General features: G+C 42.5%; 1 protein-coding gene across 5 annotated transcripts; it reads left to right on the top strand.

The window, feature by feature from the left end:
• The first annotated feature begins 5,487 nt into the window (after nucleotides 1-5,487).
• Nucleotides 5,488-9,424, top strand: LOC136627301 (receptor-transporting protein 4-like). 5 transcript variants are annotated; one of them, XM_066602291.1, is made up of 4 exons: nucleotides 5,488-5,655; nucleotides 6,603-6,765; nucleotides 7,347-7,526; nucleotides 8,920-9,424. In XM_066602291.1, the coding sequence occupies exons 2-4, from the start codon at nucleotides 6,743-6,745 to the stop codon at nucleotides 9,368-9,370; spliced, it is 654 nt and encodes a 217-aa protein (XP_066458388.1). In that variant the 5' UTR covers nucleotides 5,488-5,655; nucleotides 6,603-6,742; the 3' UTR covers nucleotides 9,371-9,424. The 5 variants fall into 5 exon arrangements, with proteins under 5 accessions (XP_066458388.1, XP_066458405.1, XP_066458412.1 ...); XM_066602299.1 differs by having other exon boundaries at nucleotides 5,502-5,631; XM_066602308.1 differs by lacking the exon at nucleotides 6,603-6,765 and having other exon boundaries at nucleotides 5,490-5,655.
• Nucleotides 9,425-11,722: the final 2,298 nt, after the last annotated feature.

The raw sequence follows: 11,722 nt of genomic DNA, 5'->3' as shown, positions 1-11,722 counted from the left end.
TGTATTAGACCCATTATGGAGCCGTGAAAATCATAGCCGCATAACGTGACAAAAGAAAACCATTGATTTCAATGGTTTTGTTTTCACTATTAGCATTAGCGCGCATTAATACTGCTTGCAAGAAAAGATAGGGCTTGCCTTATCTTTCTCGCATGTAGAAAAACTGCAGGACCTATCTTTCTGATTTTTTATTTTTTTTTCAAACTCGCACACAATAGTGTGGGGTTTAAATAGTCAAAAAAAAACCTGGTGCATTCGCTAATGCGCTCTCTAGCAGGAGGTGTATTAGCGCATGTGCCCATGTGTTTTTGCCCCTTTTTTTTCTTCTAAAACATTTCTACTCTGGCCCATAAGCGGCGTTTGGTAATGCAGCTACACACCATTAAATGGAGCTAAAATCATAAATAGCATATCTGGAAAGGAAAACTCCACTCCTGGTTTATTCCTTTCAGGTTTATGGTGGAAGAACGTAAAAAAAATATAATTTAAATGAAAAACATCTATTTATTTTACATTTAATAATTGTGATCAAGAAAAAGTTCATTTTTGGCCCAGAACTGTTAACAAGTGTATTGTTTGATCCTCGTATGTGGGACTCATTGATTGGCAATTAATGATGAGAGGATTCACAAAAATATATTGTCACAATTGTTACTTGACGTTGTAAGAGATCATTGCCACAAAAAATAATCTTACTAGAAACTTTCTGCTGTTTCCACTACCCCGATTCAATTTTACCAAATTAAGGGCTTATTCACAGGAGCGTATATCGCCTGCCGTTTTCATGGCTGTCTGATTAAGCTACCCCTTCCCCCTAACCGGCTCTCTACCTCTATCCTCCCCTCCGGCTGTTGGCAATAGAAGGGGGCAGGGGTGGAGCTAAGCTCACGCCCCATGTCTGCAACCAGCAATGGGCGGGGGCAGAGCTCAGCTCCGTCCCCATCCAGCCCTCTCCCATTGAAAACAGCCGGAGGGGAGGAGAAGAGAAGGAGAAAGAAGTTTAGCAGTCACACTGCTAAACTCCCTCCCACCTCCCTTCTTTGGCCTCTGTCATTGGCTCCCATAGGAGCCCATGCAGCAGCCGACGTATTCCTGATGGATAGTTCCAGAACTATTTTTTCGGCCCAGCGCTATATTGGCCCAGCTGGGTGCTTTTATGCCATGGGAATATGGCCATGTGATCTGATGCATTGGAATCCAATGCATCAGATCGTAGCATATATCGTGCAGCCGTGAAACCAGCGGCCGATATCCGCTCGTGTGAAAGAGCCCTCCGACTGGATTCACACACAGCGTTTTGCTACATTTTTTATTACATTTTCATTGTCAATTTTCATGTGTATATGGAGAATAAAAATATTTCTGTCCATTATATGTATCTTTTATTTTTCTACATTTTCTGAGGTGGAAATCCAATTTTCTATTCTCTAGGGCAGGGGTCCCCAACTCCAGTCCTCATGGACCACCAACAGGTCATGTTTTCAGGATATCCTATGGTAAGAACACCTGTGGCAATTTCTGAGGCACCAACAATAATTACATCACCTGTAATACTGAGGAAATCCAGAAAACATGACCTGTTGGCGATCCCTGAGGACTGGAGTTGGGGAACACTGGTCTAGGGGACCTTTCACACAGGATCGTATTGGACGCACAACGCACCACAAGCCACAGTAAATTCTGCACCAAAATCCACAAGCTACCTCCGGATTTTGATGCAGAATTGAAAATGGATTAAAACCTGCCTGCAGTTCTGCATCAAAATCCACATTTGGGGCCTCTTCAGATGACTTTGTTTTTGTCATATTTTAAAAATCATGCCCACAAAACGTGACAAAACGAAACCATTGATTTCAATAGTTTCGTTTTCACTAGGCGTGAGAAAACATAAGCCTTGTCCTATCTGTCTGCTTTCCTAGGGCAGGACCTATCTTTTAGCTTTTTCTCTTAACCTGTGCAATAGCGCGAAGTTTGAACATTCAAAAAAAAAAGCAAAAAAACATTTGACAGGTTCATGCGCAACTACACTTTATAGTGGCGAGCATATTTGTGCATGCGCCCGTCTGAAGAGGCCCTAAGGCCGCCTGCACAAGAACGAGCTTGAATTGCGAAATCCGCAATCATCTCCCGCGTGGACAATTCACAGCATCCCGTACAAATTCAAATCAATGGAGCATCCGCATGTCCGCTCACACGAGCGGACAGCAACTGTGATTTTCCAGTTGCGGAAAAAAGTTGCAGCATCCTCTATTTTTCGTGGATTCTGCTTGGACGGCTTCCATTGAAGTTAATGGAAGCTGTCCGACCCACGGCCCTTCCGCAATTGACATTACAGAAAAGTTGCGGATTCCAAGTCATCGTCTAGCGATGACGCAGGAAAATCCGGAGTTTAAAAAAAAAGAATCTGTACTGCGCATGTCCAATGGCGAGCAGTGCAGACCATCTGCAGTACAGATTGTGAGGACAAAATACAGGTAGGTTTGGAGATCGGTTGAGCACAGGGTTGTATTTTGCTGTGGGCTCCTGCATGCGGAGTCCGACTCGTTCGTGTGCAGGCAGCCTTAGGCCCCCTGTCCACGGGCGTTGCGATATCCTGCGTCAGATCTCCGCCGCCTGGGAGCAGGAGCCAGCAGATGGATCTCCGCCGGTCAGCCTATCTGACAGATATCAGTACCTGGGTTGGAACTAGCACTATAGCTCAGTCGGCTACTGAAAAATCATGCACCGCTTTTAAAAGTGCATCTAATTAGGTCAAGTGATTCAGACATACATTTATGTCTCATCTCTGTATCCATGACCTATACCTAAGCACTTAGGGTTGGAATTTAGCACATAGACCATACTGCCTACAAATCATGCATGGCATCTAGAGTCCTTTTAATTGGGTAAGGAGATTTAGACACACATTTGTGTCTTTTCTCTGCATCACTGACCCAATACGTTAGCTCTAGCACGCCAACTACTCTATACTCCATGTATATCTAATGGAGTATTTTTTCTGTGCATGATACCAACTCATAAGCGGACCGATAGGTCTAGACAGCGTTCTCCCGATATCTCTTTGGGGGCTTTGTCTGCCTTAACTTCGTGCTCGTATTGATTGGCATACTGGGAAATCAAGACATTTAGTTATGTCACCCCTATGCATCATCTACCTATAGAGCACTAGCATTCAACCAATTTCTAATGATAGAAATCCACCCACGCCGGCTCTGAACCGTAAGAGCAACTGCATTGTTCGCATTAAGAGTATAGAACCTCTGTATAATAGGGACATCTACCTCTGTATAATAGGGACATCTATCCCGGTCACTATACTATAAACTCAGACTGATGGTGAGTCAAAGTACTGATCACTACAAGTGAGCGAGTCTAAGTACTGATCGGAGTTTAAGTACTGATCATTACAAGTGAGCGAGTCTAAGTATTTATCATTATAAGTGAGAATCCAAACAAGTCTACAAGTGAGAATCCAAACGGTGATTCTGTCTTGCTTGTATTTAAAACAATTTTGGAGTTGGAGTTCTAATAGTGAGAGTGTTCTACACGTAAGAGTCGAATTCGTAATCTTGTTCTTCTTACATACAAAACATCTCAGGACTCTTAGCTCCGATATTGAATCGCCCTATGTTCTCTTGAAACCATCTTGGGTAGAGCGTTCTTGTTATCTAAAAATATTACTTTTTATTCCTATTGAGTGGAAAACAATTCCAGGCCCCCATTGGTATTCACCTCCTATAACCATCAAGTGTTTGGAGGGACCTGGTATATGTGTGTTGTCATTGTAGTGCCCAGTATGTGTTTTAATACAGTTATTAATAAATATACGTTTTTAGTGTTAGTCACGTCTGTGAATTGGGATCTGTCCTATGAGCTGGTGACAGGTTCCTTTTAATGCATTGACTGAAATTATTAGGTATCATATACATGCAAAAAAATATCAAGCACCTAGGTGGATTTCTATCATTAGAAATTGGTTGAATGCTAGTGCTCTATAGGTAGATGATGCATAGGGGTGACATAACTAAATGTCTTGATTTCCCAGTATGCCAATCAATACAAGCACGAAGTTAAGGCAGACAAAGCCCCCAAAGAGATATCGGGAGAACGCTGTCTAGACCTATCGGTCCGCTTATGAGTTGGTATCATGCACAGAAAAAAATACTCCATTAGATATACATGGAGTATAGAGTAGTTGGCGTGCTAGAGCTAACGTATTGGGTCAGTGATGCAGAGAAAAGACACAAATGTGTGTCTAAATCTCCTTACCCAATTAAAAGGACTCTAGATGCCATGCATGATTTGTAGGCAGTATGGTCTATGTGCTAAATTCCAACCCTAAGTGCTTAGGTATAGGTCATGGATACAGAGATGAGACATAAATATATATCTGAATCACTTGACCCAATTAGATGCACTTTTAAAAGCGGTGCATGATTTTTCAGTAGCTGACTGAGCTATAGTGCTAGTTCCAACCCAGGTACTGATTCTAGTCAGCAGGTTCCTCGTCAGCAAGTTTTAGCAAACAACCCCCACTATATTGCCGGCTCCACTGAATTCAATGCGCTGGACAGCTCCGGCCCGTTTCTATTGAAACGCGGCTAGGAGCAGTATTTTCGGGCGATTTTTCGCCCCCGGTCACGCGATTTGCGGATGCGCATCCGTCATGCGATCCGCAAATCGCGGGAAAAAACGCCCGTCTGACTAAGGCCGGAGAAGGAACCCTAACTGCTGTTATGCATAGTGTACACTTTTTTGTTTTTAAATACATATTGAGAGTAAAGGCAACTACACAGAATCGTAGCAATTCTTTATTGAGTTCATTCCATTTTTTGTAGGCAAGATTATATTGATTTAACCCCTTGAGTGGCGGGTTTCCTACCACTCTGTAAAGGGAGACAAGTGTTTTTATAATTTTTTTTTTTATTTTTTTCCTTTTTTTTTTAAATTTTTTTTTTTGTGCCTTTAGGGGACTTCAACAGGGACCCATCAGGACCCCTGATCACATTCCAGGGGTCCGATGGTGACAGCCCTTTACATGCTGCAGTGACAGCCCTTTACATGCTGCAGTCACATAGACTGCAGCATGTAAAGGGTTAACACAGCAGAGATCGGAGGTTTTCTCTGATCTCTGCTGTAAGAGCTAGTACCTAGCTGTCCTCTGACAGCTAACAACCAGCTCTCCCTGCCACAGAGACCATCGGCTTGCTTCTGACAAGCCGATGGTCTCTATGGCAACCTGTAAACAAAGCAGGAGATTGCCGGCATATCAGCAATATCTTCTGCTGGTTTTTCAAAGCCCTTGCTTTGTTCTCTGTGGGTCTGTGCAGGCAGAGCACACTGTCACAGCTTGTGGCATTGTGCTCTGCAGCTCCCATAGTGATACATAGCCCGGAAATCTTCAGGGCTATGTCGCTATGAGCAGTGGAGCTCCTCCCGGAAATTTTCTGGGTGTGCCACTCAAGGAGTTAAAACCTGCGTCACTCCTGGGAAGAACTGAAATGCAGTAGTTTCACTTCCTAGAAACATTTTCTTACCAGGTAGTAGGAGATACTGCAAGTATAAAAGCAAAGGCACTCTATCATTCCACACTGCAGAGACAAGAAAAAGGCTCACACCTTCCAAGAAGAGGTAAAAAGGAAACTCAAACATTTTGTAAGTAACTTGTAGTTTAATTTAGAAGTAAATGTAACTAAATGTATCTTTTTGTTTTTACCATGAAAAAGCTTCAACTTTTATAATGCCTTACATATAAAAAGGTATTCTGTGGAAATATCAAGCAGTGTAGTTATCTGGGTGCTGCTGCCTTCTCCGATATGGAATGCGTATTTTATGTAGTCATTACTGATCTGGGCAGGTACAGTACGAACTTCCAACACGGGAGCTCAGTTAGCCATCTTTCCTGATATCTACACACAGGAACCAAATTGCTACTGTATATACAATTGCAAATACTGATTCTATATAACCAGTGCAGAAATTTTCTAAAACGAATCCACAGCATTTTTGAAAAACGCAGTGGATTCTAAATTTGCAGCATGCCAATTTATGCTGCAGATTTCAACCCTCGATATACAATTACGTGGGTATTGGGTGTGCACCCCCATAGACCTATATCGGGCATATGGTGCGCAAATGCACACAAAAGTAGAACAATTTTTTCATCCCCACTTTCAAATAGAAGCATGAGGGCTTTGTTTTTTTTGAGGAACCATTTAGTGATACCATTTAATGTACAATATAACATATTGAAAAATTTTTTAAACTTCCGAATGGGGAGAAATGACAAAAAAAAAAATTACCATTTGTAATATTTTTTTGTGGGGGTGTGTTTCTTATCATGGCGTTGACGATGCAGTCAAATTAATGTTATCTTTATACTCTGGTTCATTAGGATTACGATGATACCAAATGTTTTATGTTGAACTACTTTAAAAAAACTTTTTTTTCAACTTGCTTTCTGTTGCCATCGTCTGAGCCCCGTAGCTTTTTGTCGATGGGGCTGTGTGACAGCTTGTTTTTTTTTTTACAGGTGAGCTGTACAGTAGCAGTTAAGGGTTCAATATGACTTTATGATCGCTTTTTATTCAATTTATTTGCAGTCAATGGAAGTCGTCCCTGCCACGGCACTTCTGCAACGAGCATTGCGGAAGTGTCGTGGATCCGCTTTATCACCTAGGTGACGGCGCAGAGATATCAGTACTGCACATTTGCCGCCGGAGTGTCGGCGGCACATCCGCACATGGAAGAAAAGACTTCTGAGAGGTATGCAGGGTCGCTGGCAACGGGCATGGGAAGGTTCCTTGTGGGATTTGCCACACGTGCGTGCCCGTGTGCATGAAGCCTAATTCAGTGAAACAAAGTTAATCCATTATTTTTATTCACTTAATTCAATTAACTGGTTTATTTGTTCTATGCTTTCATTTCAAAGATGTGTAAATAGAACATGTAAACTATGAATATCAATAAAAACTGGAAAAAAAATATATAAAAATCGAGGTTTTCTAAAACTTTTGACTGGTGGGGTGTAATATATAATATATATATATATATATATATATATATATATATATATATATATATATATATATATATAAATAAAATGACAGTAGTGTCTTTGAAGCTGCACTGCTATCACCAGGTCCTTGTGTAATTTTCAGAACTGTTATAGGGACTTGTGTAAGTAAACAATAATGTTCACCTCCAGAGTTGTTCGTGAAATCTAGTCTTGAGGACTGAATTTTGACATATTCACATCAGTAGGGTCTGAAGTGACTTTTTGATTTCTCATGGTTACATTAAAAAGGTTTTTAATTTTGTTAAATAATATCAGTGTTTTATTATAGAGGGACAGGAAATTCCCTTAACTGCTACCCAAGAATGCATGTTAGAACTTGGATTGAAGAATTCAACTGTGAGATACATGAATCAGAGGTTCCCAGTAGGTGGAGTTTGATGGTGGATGAAAATCTTCAGAAAAAACAAAATGCTAAATACAAGTACTTTCTACAGAAAACATTCGGCAGGTAAATAAAATACATTTAGAAAGTATCGGGAAGTATTTGGTTCCACTTTCGGGAAACATTTGTAAAGTATCCTGGGGATTGTAGAGCAGTATTTAACTGTACAGATCATAGTTCACAAAGTTTAAATTAACTATTTAAGAGCTGATTATTAACGGATTATTATTTTTTCTCTTTAATTTAAACTTGTAATGTATTAGCATGCCACTAAAGATTATGATTTGTGTATTTATAACGCATTCTTTGTGGCACTCACTCACTTGTGAGTGTCTCCTAATGACATACTTTGTGTAAGGACAGGCCTGGGGTTCATTCTGGTCCCCAGGGCTGACTGTATGCAGGTACCTCAGAGCCAGTAGTGACTATTGACTGAAAATCAAACGGTTATATGGCTCAGATAATAGTTTTCTCTGAGCCTGGCTGTTACTACTGGAGTTAAGCAGGCATTAAGACTCATAGAATGGTAGAGTTGGAAGGGACCTCTAGGGTAATCTGGTCCAACTCCCTGGTCAAGGCATTAACACAGTCTACCGCATATCAGTGCCCATCAAGGGATTAATCAACCTAAAGTGATAACGTTTGTGAACATTGTTCGCCTTTCTATTTATGGTCAAAAAGTTATAGTGTAGTTTCTGTAGGCAAAGGAGTACATAGAGGTAAGATAGTTTCATAGCAAGGAATAAAATGCCCCTGCTGGTCCTGATTACCAGGACTTGATGCCTGTTTGCCTCCATCTACAGTACTTTCTAGGATCCTTGGGTTAGTTCCTTACACCCTTAGGGCGCATTTAGACGACCGTATACCGGCTGCCGGCCGATATACAGCGTCTCTCTCTGCAGGGGGAGGAGGCTGGAAGAGCCAGGAGCAGTGCTCTGAGCTCCCGCCTCCTCCCTGCCTCCTCTCCACCCCCCTGCACTATTTTCAATGAGGAGAGGCGGAGCTAATTCCCGGAATTTAGCCCCACCCCGTCCCGCCTCCTTTCTTTGCAAATAGTGCAGAGGGGCGTAGAGAAGGCAGAGAGGGGGCGGGAGCTCAGATCACTGCTCCCTGCTGTTCCAGCCTCCACCCTCTGCAGAGAGAGACGCCGTATATCGGCTGGGGGCTGATATATGGTCGTCTGAATGCACCCTTATGCAGATTCTCACTTACTACTAAAATATGGGTACACGGGATTAGTCTCCCTTCTTGTGGGGGCCTCTAGGAGTGGTATGAACTACTTTTACATGCAACCTTGACTATATAAAAAATACAAGAATACAATGCATTTCCATGAAGGATGCCGACACGGTGTTAATAGTTTTAAGAGTATGAAGTGATCAATCATTTCTGCTTTTTAGCAAAAAACCCATAAATAGTATTTTTGATGTGTATTATTTATTTTTATCTTTCCATTTAGTTTTGGATGCTCATCTTGCAAACGTTCCTGGAGTTCATCCAAAGTACGCATATTGTTCCGTATGACTCACAACAGATACCCGAAACAAGGGAACGTGACAATGAGGATTTTCAAACAGGGATGTCAGTCATGCTACGTAATGCAAGAGCCTAGAATATCATCTGAAAATATAAAAACAGTCATCAGCAATGTAGTCGGTCATATTGAGAGGGTATTTTATGGAAATGAAAATGTAAGTGATGACCGTCCACCAAGAATTTATGGCAAGCTGGAGGGCCCACATGATACTGAGCTTTGCGAGGCTTGTCAATTAGGCATGTGTGATAGGCAGCCCATACCCTGTCAAGAATCAGGAGAATCAGCAGCAGTAGTTGTTGGTGTGGGTTTGGGTGCATTATCTGTTATTGCTCTGGGTGTTGGTTTATTAGCAATTTTCCAATCAAAAAATTAATTTGTAAAGACAAAATGTGATTGCCTAATCATATAATAAAATCATATACTTATACAGGTTTGTATAACTTCTTGTGGAGACGACTAAGGGCTCATGTCCACGGGCAAAAGAAGAATTAAAATCCGCAGCAGATTTTAACTCTTCTCCTGCCCGCGGATCTGCACCCCATAGGGATGCATTGACCACCCACGGGGTAGATAAATACCCGCGGATGGTCAATAAAAGTGATTTTAAAAAAAATGGAGCATGAAAAAATCTGGACCATGCTCCATTTTCATGCGGGTCTCCCACGGGGACGGCTCCCGCGGGCTTCTATTGAAGCCTATGGAAGCCGTCCGGATCCGCGGGAGACCTAAAATAGGAATTTAAAAGAATTTACTCATCCGGAGCGGGCGGGGAAAGTCTTCTCTTCCTCACGGCCGGATCTTTCTTGCTTCGGCTCGGCGGATGTGCCCGGCGCATGCGCGCGGCACGTCGGCGACGTGCCGCCGTCGTGACGAGTTCATCCGCCGGCCGAAAAAGAGATCCGGCCGTGAGGAAGAGAAGACTTTCCCCGCCCGCTCCGGATGAGTAAATTCTTTTAAATTCCTATTTTCAGCGCTCATGTCCGCGGGGCAGGAGGGACCCGCTGCAGATTCTCCATGTAGAATCCGTAGCGGGCCTGATTTTCCCCGTGGACATGAGGCCTTAGGGTTGCTTTTTTTTAAAAGTACGTTTGTTTTAGGGTGCTTTCACACGGGCTGGAAAATTTCACAACAACTTTGCAGAATATGCCCTTTTGCAGAATATTTTAGCACAAAAATCTGCACTGCTAGCATGCAAAATTTGATGTTGAATTGAAAATTCTGCCTGCAATTCTGCATCAAAATCTGTATATAGATGTGTAGATTTTTGAGTGGAATTGCGGAACTCCGGAACTTTGTTGCAGTATATTGCATCCCATGTGAAAGCACCTTTAAAAATAATTTAAGGTCAACAAAAAACTTTTTCTGATGATATATGCAATTGTAGAAGCAGAACTGATCCCAGAAACCCCAAGAAAGGGACAGAAACCAAAAACGCTTTCTTCGTAGACTTTTTAATATATTCATTGACATTTGACTGCAGTGTTTTTGACTTCGGGCTTATTCCAACATGCGTATATCAGCCAGGTTTTCACGCTCCCACTGAGCTCCCACCCCCTCTTTATCCCTATTTGCAATGGGAGGGGGTGGGGCAGAACTTAGCTCCGCCCCATCCCGTCTCTCCTATTGTAAACAGTGGCGAGAGGTAGAGAGGTGGCGGGAGCTCAGTGTACTGCTCCTGGCCCGGCCTGCCTCCTCCTCCTGCAGAGAGGGACAGCGTATATCGGCCGGGCGAGAAAACCCAGCCGATATATGCACGTCGGAATAAGCCCTTAAAAAAACACAATGAAAAATGTGATCAAAAATGCAGCAATACACTTTGTTTGATTTCAAGCTAAGGCCTTGTTTACATGGGTTTAAAATGGTGAGAGCCACATTCGATGTTTCAGACATAGCTTAAGCAGTCGTGGACATGAGCCCTTTTGCTACAATTTCTCAAAAACTGTGGCATTTTCTTGTATTTGTCGCGATAAACAGCTAATCAAATGCCATATAAGAGTATACCCTAAGGCTAACTTCACACAGGCTAGGGCGATATCGGGCCATGAATCACGGCCTGATATTACACTTGCCAACAAGTGAGTTCCCTGCGGATGCGAAGCGTTTTTATGTCAAAACTGACTCGCTTCACTTCAGGGAAGTAGAGATCCTCCACCACGGCTGTCAGGCGCAGTGGAGGATCTCTGAGTTTCTCCCATTGTTTTCAATGGGGAACCCTCGCATCGCACTGTATGCACCCAGCACATTGTGTGATGCGCCCACCTGCTCCATTGAAGACAATGGGAGATCCAATGCAAGAGCATGCACAAAGATAGGGCATGCCATGATCTCTCATGTGGAAGACCCCATTCAAAAGAATAGGGTTCATATTTGTGTATCTCGCAACGCACAAATCTTGCGTGATTTTTCCTCCCCAGTGTGAAGCTGGCCTTAGGAATAAAGCATACATGCCGTTTTTTGTGGCATCCGCAGCATACTACAGTACAAGCAAAATAGATGAAACTCAAAGAAATCTCATCCATACTTTTCTGAAATCCACAGTAAAAATGTACCTGCAGTGCAGTTTTTAAATCTGCAGTATTTCCATTTATGCTGCTATGGGCTCATGTCCTCCTTTTTTTAACTGGGTATAATGCGTGCGTTGCACAGCCGCATGATGCACGGTGAATGGAGTCAATGAAAATCAATGGACTTCCATTGATTTATGCACATGTGCATGTTCATGTAG

This window comes from Eleutherodactylus coqui, chromosome 1, assembly GCF_035609145.1.
Source record: "Eleutherodactylus coqui strain aEleCoq1 chromosome 1, aEleCoq1.hap1, whole genome shotgun sequence".
Classification (NCBI taxonomy): domain Eukaryota; kingdom Metazoa; phylum Chordata; class Amphibia; order Anura; family Eleutherodactylidae; genus Eleutherodactylus; species Eleutherodactylus coqui.
The sequence above is the reverse complement of the archived record's forward strand: the minus strand, read 5'-3'. Positions and strand labels throughout refer to the sequence as shown.

Bases quoted from the DNA above. Each gene is read 5' to 3' on its own strand.
- LOC136627301 (XM_066602291.1), top strand. From the start codon at position 6,743: ATGGAAGAAAAGACTTCTGAGAG. The intron at 6,766-7,346 runs GTATGCAGGGTC...GTTTTATTATAG, and splicing joins GAAGAAAAGACTTCTGAGAG to AGGGACAGGAAATTCCCTTA. The intron at 7,527-8,919 runs GTAAATAAAATA...CTTTCCATTTAG, and splicing joins CTACAGAAAACATTCGGCAG to TTTTGGATGCTCATCTTGCA.